The 15,452-nt window shown below is 50.5% G+C and overlaps 3 protein-coding genes across 7 annotated transcripts; 1 reads left to right on the top strand and 2 right to left on the bottom strand.

Moving 5' to 3' along the window:
• Positions 1–692: 692 nt before the first annotated feature.
• Positions 693–1,947, bottom strand: LOC121915725. Its single transcript, XM_042440201.1, has 2 exons — positions 1,521–1,947; positions 693–1,205 (listed from the first exon to the last, which is right to left on the bottom strand). Exons 1-2 carry the CDS (start codon positions 1,848–1,850, stop codon positions 861–863), a joined length of 675 nt encoding a protein of 224 aa, XP_042296135.1. The 5' UTR covers positions 1,851–1,947; the 3' UTR covers positions 693–860.
• Positions 1,948–2,191: 244 nt separating this feature from the next.
• Positions 2,192–6,714, bottom strand: TSACC (TSSK6 activating cochaperone). Of its 5 annotated transcripts, none has more exons than XM_042440203.1 (6): positions 6,574–6,714; positions 4,941–5,020; positions 4,714–4,782; positions 4,525–4,554; positions 3,432–3,590; positions 2,192–2,577 (listed from the first exon to the last, which is right to left on the bottom strand). In XM_042440203.1, exons 1-6 carry the CDS (start codon positions 6,645–6,647, stop codon positions 2,357–2,359), a joined length of 633 nt encoding a protein of 210 aa, XP_042296137.1. In that variant the 5' UTR covers positions 6,648–6,714; the 3' UTR covers positions 2,192–2,356. The 5 variants fall into 5 exon arrangements, with proteins under 5 accessions (XP_042296137.1, XP_042296136.1, XP_042296140.1 ...); XM_042440202.1 differs by having other exon boundaries at positions 4,941–5,023; positions 6,574–6,713; XM_042440206.1 differs by lacking the exon at positions 4,941–5,020 and having other exon boundaries at positions 6,574–6,713.
• A 200-nt stretch (positions 6,715–6,914) lies between these two features.
• CCT3 (chaperonin containing TCP1 subunit 3) lies at positions 6,915–14,635 on the top strand. Its single transcript, XM_042440200.1, has 14 exons — positions 6,915–7,067; positions 7,889–7,950; positions 8,253–8,303; positions 8,397–8,459; positions 8,680–8,776; positions 9,547–9,664; positions 10,242–10,428; positions 10,814–10,963; positions 11,383–11,515; positions 11,609–11,690; positions 11,863–12,043; positions 12,879–13,124; positions 13,692–13,823; positions 14,264–14,635. The coding sequence occupies exons 1-14, from the start codon at positions 7,037–7,039 to the stop codon at positions 14,366–14,368; spliced, it is 1,638 nt and encodes a 545-aa protein (XP_042296134.1). The 5' UTR covers positions 6,915–7,036; the 3' UTR covers positions 14,369–14,635.
• Positions 14,636–15,452: the final 817 nt, after the last annotated feature.

Genomic DNA, 15,452 nt, shown 5'->3' with positions numbered 1-15,452 from the left:
ATGCCACTACTATCTCTCTTTGCAGAGTTTATTTGCGCTTTCGGCTGGTGCATCTCCGCTTCCGGCCGCGGCCACGGCTGTTTAGAGGGACCTCCGGCTTCTGCTCCAACTTCTGGGGAGCTCACAGATGATCAGCTGCATCACAGGTTGGTTCTCCTCCGTTCTTGGAGGTCTAAAAGCAACGACTGGGGGCCTTGGTGATGTCTCCGGAGCCAAGGGACACGGCATCTCTTGTCTCCGTTTCCCACTGCTTATCCTGGTGGAGGGACCGGGAGTCCCTTTTCAACTGGGGCCATGCTTGGGTGGGTTGGCGAAGGCGAAGGCCTTCAGGAGGCTCTCTAGTTCCTTCTGCCATGAAGCTCCACAGCGACGGGTTGTTGTCTTCTTCAGCTTGGCCAGACCTTTGAGGGACCACCTCAAGTTCTGCCCGGAAGAAGGGCACTTCCTCTGCTCCTCTCTCCGTGTCTCGACTTCCCAGTTGGCTTTCAAGGTTGCTCTCCAGTGTGCGTGACACTCCCAACCTTCTCAACCGTCATGTTGTTTAACAGTTGGGTCCGGACGGCATCCTTGGCTTACAAAACTTTGCTGGTGGCTTTCCTATCCAGTTGGATGGCACTGGAACATCCAGGAGCGAAACTCTTGCTGGTGGCTTTCTCTCCAGTTGTGAGGTGCTTGGAGACCACTCAAAAACGAAGCTATGGCTGGTGGCATCCCTCTCCAGTTGATGGTGCTTGGATATGTCTCAGGAGTGAAACTCTTGCTGGTGGCCTTTCTTCTCCAGTTGGATGGGTGCTTGGAGACTCTCAAAACTACCTCTTGCTGGCGGCGTTCCTCCCAGTTGGATGGTGCTTGGAGACGTCTCAGGAGTGAAACTCTTGCTGGTGGCTTCTTCTCCAGTTGGATGTTCGCTGGAGACCTCGCAGAACGAAGCGCTGGCTTGTCACTTTCGTTTGCAGTTGAATAATACTTCTAGACCTCTCAGGAACTAGGTTCTGGCTCGTCGCTTTCGTATCCAGTTGGAGAACGCTTCCAGTCCTTTCATCCACCAGGTTGCTGCTCTTACTTTTTCTCTCCAGATCCATCATGCTTTTCAACCCTTCACTTGCCTCTTGTTGGTTTTCCATCCTTGGCTGGTTCCCAATGCCAAGGTTTGACGTGTTACTCTCCGCTCGGAACAAAAGCCGGCTCATTTCTTTTTGGGTCTCCTGTCCGGAGGAGAAAATAGGTTAGGCTTAAATTAGCAAGTGTCTGGAACGTTGCTTTAAGAAGAAGAAGAAAAATAACCCTAACAACCCAACTTGTTCCTTGTTAGTCTAAAAAAGTGCACCACATGCATTCGGGGTGAGTGTGAACATCAAGGGACTAACCTGGATTCTTCTCATACTGTGGACCCCCTGATTCTACCTGGGTTATGTCTGAATACCCGCCTAGTTTTACGGCCCTCTCTGCTGGGCACCTCTTCCTCTTCTCCAAGCCTTGGCATGGCTTCCCTTTCCCATGCCACCTCCCCCCCGACTCACGCGGAGCTCTGGCACCGCTTCTTCCTCGCTGGGCAGCTGCGGCAATTCCTGGGAGCCCCTTTGGTGGACGTTGTAGGCGAGGAAATGGATGCACCACGCCATCGCGCAGAACCCGCCTAGAAGGATCATGAGGGGTACCCAATCCTCCTGCCACAAAAGGGTGTCTGGTTGCGGGGGGATGTGGCGACGGGGCTGCTGTTGGTAGCAGGGCTTCAGGCGGGGCTGCTGTTGGTAGCAGGGCTTCAGGCTATCGGCTGCCCCGAACCAAAGCGGCATGACCAGGAGGGACCAAGCCAAGGTGGCCAAGATGTAGACGCGTTGGGTTGCCATGGCCAGAAACTGTGGGCAACCCAATGTGGGGCCAGGTTGGAAGAGCCCGGCTTTGCCTGGTGTTTCATGCAAGCCAGAGGCCCCTGTCTGTCCTCTCCTCACACCCTCCACCTCCAGCAGTGTGTCACAACCCCATTGTGCCATCAGCCCAAGGAGCCACCTGAGCATGACTTAACCTGGCCATGACCAGAGAGCTTGAGAGAGGAGAGTCCCAACCATTAGACATTAGGCAGATGACTCAAAGCTGCACCGATACGGACGTAGACGGAGGACCTCACCATCAAGAAGCACCTCCGTGCTGTTTTGCACGAGGGACAGGCGAGAAAAGGAAAACGCATAGAGAACATACAACAACCGGATTTATTTCCAAAACACCATTTTGGGGTAGCGTTGCCACAGCCACTGTGAATCTAAGGAACACTGTACATTGCTGCGGCGGAAGGGAAAGGAGTCAATGGATGCTATGCAAGTGCCGAGTTGGAGAGCAAGACGTCCTTGTGATGCTGCTAGCTGCCAGGGCTGGGAGAGGAGGAAGAGCCCTTTGGCGGAGGATGTGTTTCTGGCTGGTCCGGTTTCTTCCTCTCCTGCCGGGAGAGAAGGATGTTTATGGATTCCCGCATGTCTTCCAAGAGGGAGAGTTGCGCCTGGGCGATCTGCGTCTGGGTCTGGAGGTTGTTGTGCATGCATTCGAGGAGACCGAAGCATTCCTGGGGCTGGTGGTCTGGTGCTGGTTGGAAAGAAGAGTGGGAGAGATCAGAAGAAGAATAGCGCGTCCAAACTGCACAACAATAGCCATTTTAATTTAGAATCATAGAGTTGGATGAGACCCCAAGGGCCATCCAGTCCATGCAGGAATACACAAGCGAAGCCATTCAGCCTCTATTTAAACACCTCCAAAGAAGGAGAGTGCATCCTCCTCTTCCTTCATCAATGGCTCGTACTGTCAAGGAAGTTCCTCCTAATGTTTTGGCGCAATCGCTTTTGCCGTAGCTTGCATTCACCACTCTAACTTCCATGGTTCCACCTTGTAGAAATCGGGCTGGTGGTTGAGGGGAAGGAACTACAGGGAGATAATCAGCGCTTTGTAGTTTGAGCGTTTGACTATGGCTTGGAGGCCAGGGTTCGAATCCCTGCTGAGCCATGGAAACACATTGGAGGACCCTGGGCAATAAGTCACGCTCTCTCAGCCTCAGAGGAAGGCAAAGGCATCCTTACCAAGAAAACCTGGGGAATGGTGCGCCTCAGTGTCGCCATAGGTTGGAAACGACTCGAAGGCACATGCAACAGGAACAACCAAAAGGGGATGGTAAGGCAATTGGCGGTTACAGAACAACAAGAAGAACCCCAAGTCTTTTTACAAACTACAGATCCCAGCACTCCCTCGGATGCAGTCGAATCAAAGGTCCACATTCTACCAAGGGCCCACTCTATTTTTCCTTTCTTTTTTCATTATGTATAATAATAATAATCATCATCATCATCATCATCAACTGGACAAGACAGCTTTGCACCACTACTTCTGAGAGTCTGGTTGTGTCTATGTGTTCAGGCGATGCTTAGGATAGCGTTTCTGCAGCTTACAGAAGTGCCTCTTTCCCTTCCCTAAGCGGTTGGCCTGGGAATAAGGCAAGCCTTGGCTGGGCTTCCATTGAGAAGAAGGGAGCTCCAGAAAACTGGGGGAAGGCTTGGCAGGACAGAGAGGCTTGAAAGAAGTGGGGGCCGGACCGTCAGCGTCTTCTCCTGTTAAAGAAAGAGAAGACAGAGACAGAGAGACATTAAACATTTTTGCGGGGTCAGGAATTCTAGAATACTAGGAAGGGCAGAGAGGCATCGATGGTCCTGAATCCTCCCTTTCCCAGTTCAGGTCCTTGCTTTAAACATGCAGAATAAGACCGGAAGAGGAAGGGCCAGGGATGGGGAAAGGAGCTTTTCCCTGGATTTCAACTCCCATCGCCCTTGTCTCAGCGGCAGGAAGGTGGGATTTGCAGCTCCTCGACATCTGGAGGGTTATCCATCCCTCCCCACTAACCAAACAACTATGCAATTGAAGGCTTCTTGACTGATGGATAAGAAACCTGAGTCACTTCAACTAATAGTTTGTTAATGCGTCCTTGCAAAAGGCTATGTACAACCATTTTGAAGCAAGGAGCTTTCATTTATTTCAGGTGGCAGCCACCATTTCATATTCAATTACAGATCTTAACCCTCCAGGACCTTGTCCCTTCATAGGAGTTTATCACATCGGGGCTGATTTCAGCATTAAAGAGAGATTGAAGCACATTTAAAGCGTCCTGCAAACGAAGCGGAAATGGCGAGTGATTGCGCAAAGGATTATCACACGCAATTGCGCACATAAAGCGATATCGGAAACGCGTTGTCGCTGAAATCCCACAAGTAAAAAGATGCGTTAATGCTTCTTTGGGAGCACTTTAATGGCGGGTTTTGTGTGACGTCGTGTGAAATCGTTTCGCGCAATTACGTGATTTTTCCAGTATATTCATGGGATAAACTCCCAACCGCCTTCGTGTGATAAACTCCATTGAAGACTCAACGTCTCACAGTTCCCAGAATGCCATAGCAGGTCTCAAAAAGTGGATGATTTCCACTGTGCGCTTTGGACGTAGCCCTCAAAGCAGAAAAGACGATCTAAAGGCAACAAGGACCAAGTACCAACTTGGAACATGAAGGGAGCGTCTTGGCACATCTGCAAAAGAGAAGGCGACAACAAAAATGGGAAACGCGGTGGGTCTCCTGGGTTGCCTTTTTAATTCAGTTGCATAAATGTGGTTATTTATCTTACTTATTTATCTATCTTATCTTCTTTTTAAATAAGTAAGATCAAGCCCTCTGACCCCAGCCTTACTTTTCCGGTGCTGCTTCTCATCTTGGGGGTTCACATCCGGCTCCATGCGGACGGGTCTGGAATTGGTGCCTAGAAAAGGAGGGCAAGGAAACAAATAGGGTCACGAATCGCAGGACATAAGGCAACGTCTCCAGAGCGTCCCACGCGGGCATTTCTTTAAAAACCAAAAAACAGAGAGAAGGAGAAAGGAGGAGAAGAAGAAGGTCCAAAACTGGAAAGCAACTCCCCTTTGGCATGAACAGGAGGAAGAGGCTTAGGTTTCTTATTTAGGGCCAAGCGGGTCTTCTGGGGTCTTTCCGGTTTCATGCTGCTGCGGTTAGAAAATAGACGAAGAATTAGAACAGACTCAACAGCGTCAATGGCTTTTTTGTCCCCAGGGATGGTGGCCACTTCCAAAACCAATCTTTGGTATGACTGTCATCATTATTATTGATATGTATTGGGAGCCCAGAGCAGCTCATGACATTGACATATGCCTTAGCCTCTTTGGAGTTGTATACACTCTGACCATCCCAATTTTGTCATCCATTTTGTACACTGGATGGTCTCTTTTGCATCTTGTACTGGTTTGCTATTGTTATCCTCCAATCAGGATTTGCAGCGTTCTCCAAACTGGGATCCTGCAATAGACTCCCAGCCTTTGGTCCTCCAGTTGTTAGGACTTCAGCTCCCAGAATTCCTGACTGTTGGCCAAGGTAGCTGGGGCTTCTGGGAGATGGAGTCCAAAACACCTGGAGGAACACAGTTTGGAGATCACTGATCTAGACTTTTGGTCCTCCAGGTCTTTTGGACTCCTGCTTCTGCTTAACCCTAAGTGAGGCCATATTTGCCTTTAGGAAACCATGCTTGTCTTTCAGAGGCCAGAATAGGCCGACTGCTGCCATTGTTTGCTTCATGACTTGCGTCTTTGACTTTTGGGGACCCTAAAAGCTGAACCTGAGGGACAGGGAAGCGCAGTGGTTTTGGGCGTTGGACTTTGACTCTGGAGACCAGGGTTCGAATCCTGTCTCGGCCGTGAAACCAGGGAAGGTCACGCTCTCCCAGCCTCCTCAGGGGAAGGCCATGGCAAGCCTCCTCTGAACAAACCTTGCCAAGAAAACCACAATAGGATTGTCTCATGATGTCTGTATGTGCAAATACATGGATTCCAAAATCCAAAATTATGGCCCTGGTGGGGTTTTTCCAACTGTATGGTATAATTATATTATTATTATTATTATTATTATTATGCCCAGGTTTCCCTAGCATTGAGCCGGGGCAGTGTCAACTGTTCAGATATAATTATAATGTATAATATCCGCACTGCAGAAATGATCCAGTTTGAGACCGCTTTAACCGCTGTGGCTCCATGCTATGGAATTCTGGGATGGGTAGCTTTCTGAGCCACTTAAGCTTCCTCTGTCAGAGAGAGCTCTGGGGCCACAAATAAGCTACAAATCCCAATATTCCATAGGATATGGAGCCTGGTGTCAAAGTGGGTTAACTCTGCAGTGTGGAAATGAGATGTAGTGTAAATAAACCGCTTTAGAAGCGCTTCAGAGCCTTTCCCTTCGTGCAACAGTCTTGTGAGGTAGGCCACTGTGTCGTTCTGGGTTTAAATGGTTTGGATTCACATTTAAAACGCAGCCTTTCTTCCTCAGTTCTTCTTGAATGACTCAGGAGGCGGAGAAACTACATCTCCCATGACACCCCGCGGCGAAAAAGGGGCGTGGCTGGCGACTCAGCCGCCATGGCGCCTCCAACTCCCATGATGCTCCCGCGACAGGAGCCCGACCGAAGACTACAAATCCCGTCACGCCCCGCAGTCCGTTCGAAGGGCTCCGGGGCTCTTTCGTAAAGGTTTTTCCCCCCGAAACTCGCCTCTCGGACGCGGTTGTTCGGGAGCGGTGCGCGGCAAGTGCTGCAGCGACCGCCGGGGTGAAGGCTCCATCCATCCAACCGCTAAAAAGCCCCGCGCATGCGCACTTTCTGTGTCCTCGGCCTGAGCCTCACTCTGCGCAGGCGCATTCCCGGCAACGGCTCGACGCATGCGCATTATGAGGGAGAACTAGGGCGAGGGAGAAGTACGCATGTGCGTGGCGGAAAGGAGGGGCGGAGATCAAGCGTGCGTGGCCCGTTGTCCTCTCAACCCATCTTGCTGGGAGTTGAGTGGGCGGGGCCGCTCTGATCGGCAGCGGTTTCTCATTGGCCGACCGCCCCTCAACGAGGCGCCTGATTGGTGGAGAGTGGGTTAGGCTGCGCGAGCGCGGCGGAACGGCCCTTTCCTTTCTCCATCCCCTCCAGAAGGTTCCGCGACCGGATTTCGGCTCGCCTCGCCGCTGAGATGCTGGGCCAGCGCCCCGTTCTCGTCCTCAGTGAGTCCCGGGAAGCCGAGGGGGACGGGGAGGAGGGAGAGGCGGAAGGAAACCCCGCTCTCTGCTCTCAGTTACTTGTAACGAGGAACTTGTAACGAGTAACGGGCGCCTTGGGCTCCGGGGACTTGTCGCCTCATGGACCTCGCAGGGTTCTCTGAGGCCTCAGAGGCGGCCCCTTCCTCTGTTTCTCCTCATGTCGGCCTCCCCTCCAAGGACCGTCCAGGGCTGGCCCTGCTTAGCTCCCAAGATCTGCTCCTAGGCTTGTCTTCCTTTCCTCTGAGAGCAGAGCCTTTATAGGACCTAACGTTCATCGCCGGCCGCCCCTCCAAGGAATATCCAGGGCTGGCCCTGCTTAACTAACAGGATCAATTTGTGTGATCAATTTAGTAGGGCTTTCTGAGGCAAGGAGGACCCTGAGGTGGTTTTTGACAGTCCCTTCCTTTGAAATAGGGCTTTCAGGTCCTAGCGTTCCTTGACGGCCTCCCCTCCAAGGACCGTCCAGGGCCGGCCCTGCTTAGCTTCCGAAATAAGATGGGACCTGGCACCTTTAGTGCAATGGTCCCCAAAGAGAATTTGGGGCTTGGCATCAGTCGTAAAGGAGAAATAGAGCTGGATATAACCACCGCAAACCACTGATGCCGATGTTTAAAAGGATTGGGGGATAGCATTGATCTCTTTGGGGGGAATCCCTGCCCCAAGACTAAGGCTACCCCAGGTTTTTGTATCTTTAGCCTTTGTTTGGTGTTTTTAAACACCCGGAAACCCCACAAAGCAACTATGTTCCAATAACTGTTTCTCCATTTGATGCCTTTCTTCCTCAGGTCAGAACACGAAGCGCGAATCCGGAAGGAAAGTCCAGTCCGGAAACATCAATGCCGCTAAGGTACGGGTTCCTTGAAAGCTGCCTTCAAAGGGAGAGAGGTCCTCAAGGCGCCTCAGCAGATGGTAGATGGCTGTTTGCAGTGTGACAAAGTCCCTCTGTATTAGAACCAGTGGGATGGAGTATTCTTTAGACCAGAAAGACCTGAGGCCAAGACCCTGCTCAGATATCTTTAGGATTGACCATTGGCATAAGGTCATAAATGATCCACAGAATAAGAGCCCTTCTCCAGTCCAAGCATCGCTTACTTACCTTACGCTTTTCTCTTTTAAAGCACCTTGCCTCACGTCTCCTTTTCCTTCCAGACCATTGCCGACATTATCAGAACATGCTTAGGACCAAGGGCCATGATGAAGGTGAGCGCACCCTTTCATTGCTCCACAGGGTTTGATTAACTTGCGCTTCGGTCAGAGGTTACTGACATGAATGTTCCCAATTCCCCAACGCAGATGCTGTTGGACCCCATGGGCGGGATTGTCATGACCAACGATGGCAATGCTATCCTCAGAGAAGTAAGTTCCACTGGAGCTCATGCCAGGTTTGTGATGCGCAAGCAGAAGGCTGGAACGACCTGAGAAAAATGAATATACAGTGGGCCTTGTCTAGTATCAATGATAGAAGCTGTAATGCTTTGTAGGGTAGAAATGGCAGTGACACAGGGGTGGGAAGTATGTGGCTCTGCAGATGTTACCGAAATGCAGCCTTCTCCAGCGGCGGCTTATTCCCTTCCAGATCCAAGTCCAGCATCCGGCTGCCAAGTCCATGATTGAAATCAGCCGCACTCAGGACGAAGAGGTGGGAGATGGGACCACGTCTGTCATCATTCTCGGTGAGATGGGGCTTTTGATGGGCTGTGCTCCCCTCCTTCTCTCTCTAAGGCCCCATACAGACTGCCAAAATAAAACTGCTTCGGGTCACTTTGGAGGTATGCTGTTTAAATGATGCATGCGCCCTAAGAGTCCGGAAGCTGTGCCAAAGCTGCGCTCCAGTCCTTAGGACTGGATTGTGGCTTTGGCGCTGCTTCCAGCCTCTTAGGACTCATGCAGCATTTAAAGAGCATACATCCAAAGTGACCCGAAGCAGCTTTATTCTGGCCTGTCTGTATGGGGCCCTTGTAATATAACTTGTATTTTTTTGGCTGCCCCTTATTTATATTTTTAAAATCATATAGTGATCCATCTTAAGATCTGGTTTTGGGAGAAAGGTGCCATATGCATTATGTATCTTATGTATAGAAAGAGTTTGCCATAGCCTTTCTTTTAGTCTGAGAGTGTGTGACCTCCCCAGGGTCAGCCAGTGGGTTTCCATTGGGGATTTGAACCCTGGTCTCCCAGCATCCTAGTCTTGCACTCATACATCTATGGAGAGGCCTTTCCTCGGCCTTTGCTCCCTCTGGAGTAAGGTGCTAAAAACCCAGTGAGGTTCCTAGTAGGCATTAGGGGGCAACTTTTCCTTTTGCAGTTCTTTTTTACCCCAGGGCACCCTTGGCCCTGGAGGCAGCATGGATCTCGCGTTCGGCACTTTGCCCACTTCCGCTTTCCGTTGCACCTTTAACAAAGCGTATGGCAGTTCATTAACTCTCTTTTGCTTTCTCTTCAGCTGGAGAGATGTTGTCAGTTGCAGAGCATTTCCTAGAGCAGCAGATGCACCCAACGGTTATCATTAGCGCATACCGGAAGGCCTTGGATGACATGATCAGCGCTCTGAAAAAGATCAGGTGAGCGGGGCACCTGAAATCTAGAAGAGAGGGCGACCCATGCCCAGGTACCACGATGAATACCTCTCTGGGCACCTCAGGGAAGGGAAGCCTAGATCAGTCACAGCGCACAGAAAACTACCTTAAACTGTCACAGATTTCTTCCTTCTTACTGGGAGGTTGCCGAGTTGATGTCCCCCATCTCCAGTTAAAGGTCAGGAGAAGAGCCATCTTCGCCTGTGGCCTAAGAGAACCATTGGCAATCAGAATAGACAACATTTGGGTGTGTGAAACAGTGGCCTTTCTTGGTATAGAGCAGCTTCATCTCTTCAGTGATAGGGTGCCACAGGTGAAAATCAGTTTGGGATCTGATGGTGACAGTTTTGTGCAGATACTACAGCCTTCTAACAAAGAAGACTGCAACCCCGAGGCTTCTCTGGAAGGAGATCCTTGACAGCCCAATCGTTTTGAGATACGTTTTGGTTTGGTTTCCCTAGATGTGTCCAAAGTTACCTTTTTGCTCTGCAGTTAGGAATGCAGCTGAAGCTCTGTTGATCTCTGTTTTACGGACCACCTTCTTTCCTCTTGGTTTCTGCAGCACCCCTGTTGACGTCAACAACCGCGAAGCCATGCTCAAAATCATCCAGAGCGCCATTGGCACGAAGGCGATCAGCCACTGGTCCAACCTGGCCTGCGGCATTGCCCTCGACGCAGTTAAGACTGTGGAGCTCGAAGAGAACGGCAGGAAGGAAATCGACATCAAGAAATTTGCCAAAGTGGAAAAGGTATGGAAGGGGGATCGGGGGGTATTTCCTTGGCTGGGGTTGGGGTTTGGAGGCCTGGAAATAAACGGGGTGCGAAACAAGAAATGGAGAGAGTGTTGGTCTTTTCTTGCTTTCCTGTGTGGGGAGAGCCTTTCAGGTTAGGAAAACCAGAGGGCTAGGACACAGTACAAGACGTGTTTACTGTAAACGCAATGGGAAGGTTATGAGAAACACAATTAATCACTTTGTCTTCCCATTTTGAGAGGGACCGCAAAGAGACTCTTAGGTATAACTGCCTAATTTCCTTGAGGGAGATCAGTGTGTTATTAGCAGATTAGGTCTCCCTGGTCATGATGTCTTGATGCAGAAGCTAAAAGTCTCCTGGTTTCTCTCTCCTACCCTCAAGATTCCTGGTGGATTCGTTGAGGATTCGTGCGTCTTGCGTGGGGTCATGATCAATAAAGACATCACTCACCCCCGGATGCGCCGCACCATCAAGAACCCCCGCATTGTCTTGCTGGACTGCTCCCTGGAGTACAAGAAAGGCGAGAGTCAGGTAGGCCGGTTTGCGAGGCTCCTCAGTGTTGAACCCAAGTCCCATTGCCTTTATCTGTGTTTCACGTGACTCTTCAGTCACTTATGTTTAAATTCCCTTCGTTGAATGCTGTCACTTCCGCCAATCTGATGTTTAAGTCTTCATCTCTTGTCAGTGTCCTCTCCTGCTTGGCTATTCTAGTGTAAAAGTGCCTTGTCAATCCGTCTTGAGATGGCACAACATTGGAAATCTGCATTTCCATCATGCCCTAACTTAGCATTGCTTTTAGTTGCAGGACTTAAGGAAAAACCAGAATGGCTTTAGGTCTCACGCAGCATAGGATCCGTTTATTTCAGGAACCAATAACGATGGTTTTTGGTGCTATGACTAGATATATCAAATGTGGATCCGACTGGGTGCGTTTGTCTCTTTTCCTGCAGACTGAGGTTGAGATCACCCGCGAGGAGGACTTTGCCCGCATCCTGCAGATGGAGGAGGAATTCATCCAGCAGATGTGTGAGCACTTGATCAGAGTCAAGCCAGATCTCATCATCACAGAAAAGGGAATCTCAGGTAAAGAGCTTGAGTACATTTGCAGGGAGGCAACGAATGCAGTCTTACTTCCCTGCACTAACATTGTACTTACGAAATGGTTTCTCACTTCAGACCTGGCCCAGCATTTCCTGATGAGAGCCAACATCACCGCCATCCGACGTGTGAGGAAAACCGACAACAACCGGATTGCGAGGTGAGTACACTTGGATTTTTTTTGCAAGGTGAGCCGGGAAGCCATATGTTTTATATCCTTGGGCTGCTGCCTCATTTCCTGCACCCCGCTGGGTGTCTTTAGTCCCTAAGGTTGTGCATCCAAGCATGCGCCTCAGCACTGGAGGAGATTTATGTGTCCTCTGTCATGGCAGGGCTTGTGGGGCTCGTGTGGTCAGCCGTACGGACGAGCTGCGCGAAGAGGACATTGGGACGGGCGCAGGACTCTTTGAAGTGAAGAAGATTGGGGACGAGTACTTCACCTTTATCACTGACTGCAAGGAGCCCAAAGCTTGCACCATTATGCTCCGGGGCGCCAGCAAAGAGATCCTAGCGGTGAGCAAGCCTCCACTTGGTCCTGGGAGATAAGACCAATGACAGGACATCCAGTTGTAGTTTCGCTGTATTATGGAAATAGGGGACTTGTGGCTTGTCTCTCCCCCCCCCCCCCCGGTCTTCATTTTCCTGTCTTGAACCACAGCATTTTAAAAAGATGGTAGTCAGCCAACCCTCTGGATTTTGTTGGACTATACCTCCCAGCATTCTTCAATCTAGGTAATTGTAGTTGGAGCTGCTGGGAGTTGGAGTTTTAACTTCATCTGGAGAACTTAAGGATTGCTACCCCAGGTTAAAGAGGACCCTTGGGACATGTGGCCCAGCGGTCCAAGAGTCTCCTCCAGTACCTAAGGTATTACTTCTAAATTAACCATTGAAAAGCCTTCCCTTTTGGAACCAGTAGGAATTGTGCATCTTTACAGTCTTGACTCTCCTCAATGGAGCATAGGGCTCCCAGGGGTCAAAACAGTCATTGTTCCTGTAAGAGGGCTGGGGAATAGTAATGATAGCTGGACCTTTACAAAATGAATAATCAATTTTAAAAAAGCAGGTGTGTTTAAAATGGTTCAAGTCATTACAAAACAGGAGGGATGGGGGCATTTGGCACTCCTGAGGCTGAGCTGCGTCAGAATTGTCTGCCCCTCACTTATTTGGGAGGAAGGCAAGGCAGGACAGTGCTTCCTACAGCAGGCAGCCTCCCTGGAGGATGGGACCCAGGAGCAGCCCATACATTTGTACCCGTAACCATTTCCCGTCAGCCTCTTCCCAAATTCCTCTCTACCTGGCCAAGCAGCTTGTCTCAAGGTGAGTCCCTCTGCCTCCTCTTTCCCTGCAGGAGGTGGAGCGGAACCTGCAGGATGCCATGCAGGTCTGTCGCAACGTCCTGATAGACCCCCAGCTGGTCCCCGGCGGTGGCGCTTCCGAGATGGCTGTGGCCCACTCCTTGACGGAGAGGTCGAAGGTCATGACCGGGGTGGAGCAGTGGCCTTACCGTGCGGTGGCCCAGGCCCTCGAGGTCATCCCCAGGACGCTCATCCAGAACTGTGGTGCCAGCACTATCCGTACGCTGACTTCGCTGCGGGTAAGGATGCCCTTGCTTCTTGCTGGCAGCTGGGTGGAAACTTCTGGTTTGATTACGGTTGGCCTACTGTCACCCATGGATTCAATATATAAGGGACACCAGTGGACTATGCCATTGTATTTCATGGGATTTGGGCATCCATGGATTTTGGTATCCACGAGAGTCCAGGAACCAATGGATACCAAGGGCCCACTATATTGCCTTAAATCAGAGTGAGGCACCTTTGGCTGTTCAGATATCCTTCCAGACTAGAGTTCCCATTATCCTCAGACACCAAGGCTTGTAGTATTTGTAGTCCGGAATGTATTAAATTCCTAAAGCAGGCATTTATATTTGACGCTACATTGAGTTGTATCTGGTTCCTGTTTGGATGGCAAAGTGGGGGCAAGGGCAGTGAAGCAAAAGACCCTCTATCATATATATTGCAAGGGCAAACCAAAGAACTGCCTCCTTCCTGACATCTGCATTTTTAAGGGGAAGGGTAGGAGGGACCTGGGTTTTGGGTGGGTCAGTAGTGGAACTGAGAGCGTTTGGTGTTCAGACACTTATGGCAACTGTGGCTTGCAGGCAAAACATACCCAAGAAGGGAGCCAGACCTGGGGCGTCAATGGGGAGACCGGCGCCTTGGCGGACATGAAGGAGCTGGGGATCTGGGAGCCTTTGTCCGTCAAGCTGCAGACCTACAAGACTGCCGTGGAGGTAAGGCCTCAAATGCAAATCCATGTCAAAGCTGAAACCTGGGCCCCAAGATGCTTCCTTCTCTCCCAAGGGCAGGAAGAAAGAGGTGGATGGTATTGTGTAAAACACAAACAACTGTGTTCTATATGTATGTAAAACGTCTATACGTGACCCACAAAAAACACCCTGCTGCCATCATATAACTAAGTGTACACTACTCTTTCCTTGAGTTGAGAGTTTCATGGAACCATAGAGTTGGAAGAGACCCCAAAAAGGGCCCTGATCCAGTCCAACCCCTTTATTCTGCCATGCAGGATCTCTCAGTCAAAGCGTCCCCATTGACAGATGGCCGTCCAGCCTCTGCTTTATCCATCTCAGCAAGTTCAGGAGCCTTTGCCAGCTCTTTCTTAGGGTTGCTCCTGTTCTGTTACTAACCCTGATTCCTCCTTCTTTGTGCCCAGACGGCCGTCCTCCTCCTGCGCATTGACGACATTGTTTCAGGCCATAAGAAGAAAGGGGACGACCAGAGCAAACCGACTGGGGCCCCTGACGCAGCCCAGGAGTAGCCCTGCATGGTTTTGGCTTTCGGCCGCCAGACGTGGAACCAAGTGAAGTTTTGGCCGCCGCGTCCCTCCTCCGTCCCCCGGTTGCAGGAACGGTCAAGCGTCCAAGATACCGATTTGTTTGGAAGTTGGCAGGAGGGAGCGAAAGAGAAGGACGAAGGAGGAAGACCGCCGAAACGCATTCTGTTAGGAGGCACTGGCGCATAACTTAAGTGTATACTGTAGCTTCTTTGTGGCTTTATTAATAAAAACACACACTTCACAAGTTCATAGATTGGCTGCTTCTCCCTCTTTGTCGCCTGGATGAGCGTTTGAGCGTTTCACACGTTTTGGTCCTTCATTTTGGACTCCAGCCCCCAGAATTCCTGGCTCTTGACCAAGTAGAGGGGGCTTCTGGGAGTTGAAGTGCAAAACACCCAAAGGACCAAAGTTTGGGAATCACGGATTCTAATCAATGCATTTATACATTGTTCCTTATTTAGCTTGAATACTTCTGTACTATTCTGTAGTGTTGTCCAAACTGCAGAAACGGAGCAGGCTCACACCGCTTTGAGCCGCCACGACTCTCTCCTACAGACTCATGGGATTTGTAGTTTGGCGAGGAACCCATAATGCTCTGACCTCGCCAAACTATAAATCCCACGGACAGTTAAAATGGCACCATGCTGCTTCATTTTCGGCTGCACGTCGGGAGCGAGAAACCTGCGGCCTCCCTGGGTGTGTTTTGATTCCGACACCCATCACGCTTGGGCAATACGAGTAACAAGGGATGATGGGAATTGTATTCCAGGCTCCGGAGGTCAAAGCAATCAATGTTATTGAGAAACACCTAAGAGTATTGAACTGATAGATAAACCGATGATCAATGTGTTTCCTAAAGATCCCAGAAGGCATATAATAGGTATTCCATTGGAAAGGAGGTCCGCTTGGACTGCGACACCCAGCAGTCGTAGCCAGTAGTGAGGGATGCTGGGATTTGCAGTCCTGCAAGAACTCAAGAGTCTTAGGATGTACAGATTGTGGCCATAGATAGCAACCTTTTCGAATCTGCAAGGCGGCCCCTTTAAGTGTGGCCCCGCCCTCTGAA

This window comes from Sceloporus undulatus, chromosome 9 (assembly GCF_019175285.1).
Source record: "Sceloporus undulatus isolate JIND9_A2432 ecotype Alabama chromosome 9, SceUnd_v1.1, whole genome shotgun sequence".
NCBI classification, from domain to species: domain Eukaryota; kingdom Metazoa; phylum Chordata; class Lepidosauria; order Squamata; family Phrynosomatidae; genus Sceloporus; species Sceloporus undulatus.
This window is presented reverse-complemented; position numbering and strand designations above follow the sequence as displayed.

Coding starts and splice junctions, on each gene's coding strand:
- LOC121915725 (XM_042440201.1), bottom strand. CDS start 1,850: ATGGCAACCCAACGCGTCTACATCTTGGCCACCTTGGCTTGGTCCCTC. Junction 1,206..1,520: donor AAGCGGTGCCAGAGCTCCGC/GTGAGTCGGGGG, acceptor TCCTCCGGACAG/GAGACCCAAAAAGAAATGAG.
- TSACC (XM_042440202.1), bottom strand. CDS start 6,647: ATGGATGGAGCCTTCACCCCGGCGGTCGCTGCAGCACTTGCCGCGCAC. Junction 4,783..4,940: donor TCCTCCTGTTCATGCCAAAG/GGGAGTTGCTTT, acceptor CTCCTTTTCTAG/GCACCAATTCCAGACCCGTC. Junction 2,578..3,431: donor GAAGGGAAAGAGGCACTTCT/GTAAGCTGCAGA, acceptor CTTTCCAACCAG/CACCAGACCACCAGCCCCAG.
- CCT3 (XM_042440200.1), top strand. CDS start 7,037: ATGCTGGGCCAGCGCCCCGTTCTCGTCCTCA. Junction 7,068..7,888: donor GCGCCCCGTTCTCGTCCTCA/GTGAGTCCCGGG, acceptor TTTCTTCCTCAG/GTCAGAACACGAAGCGCGAA. Junction 13,824..14,263: donor CCTACAAGACTGCCGTGGAG/GTAAGGCCTCAA, acceptor CTTTGTGCCCAG/ACGGCCGTCCTCCTCCTGCG.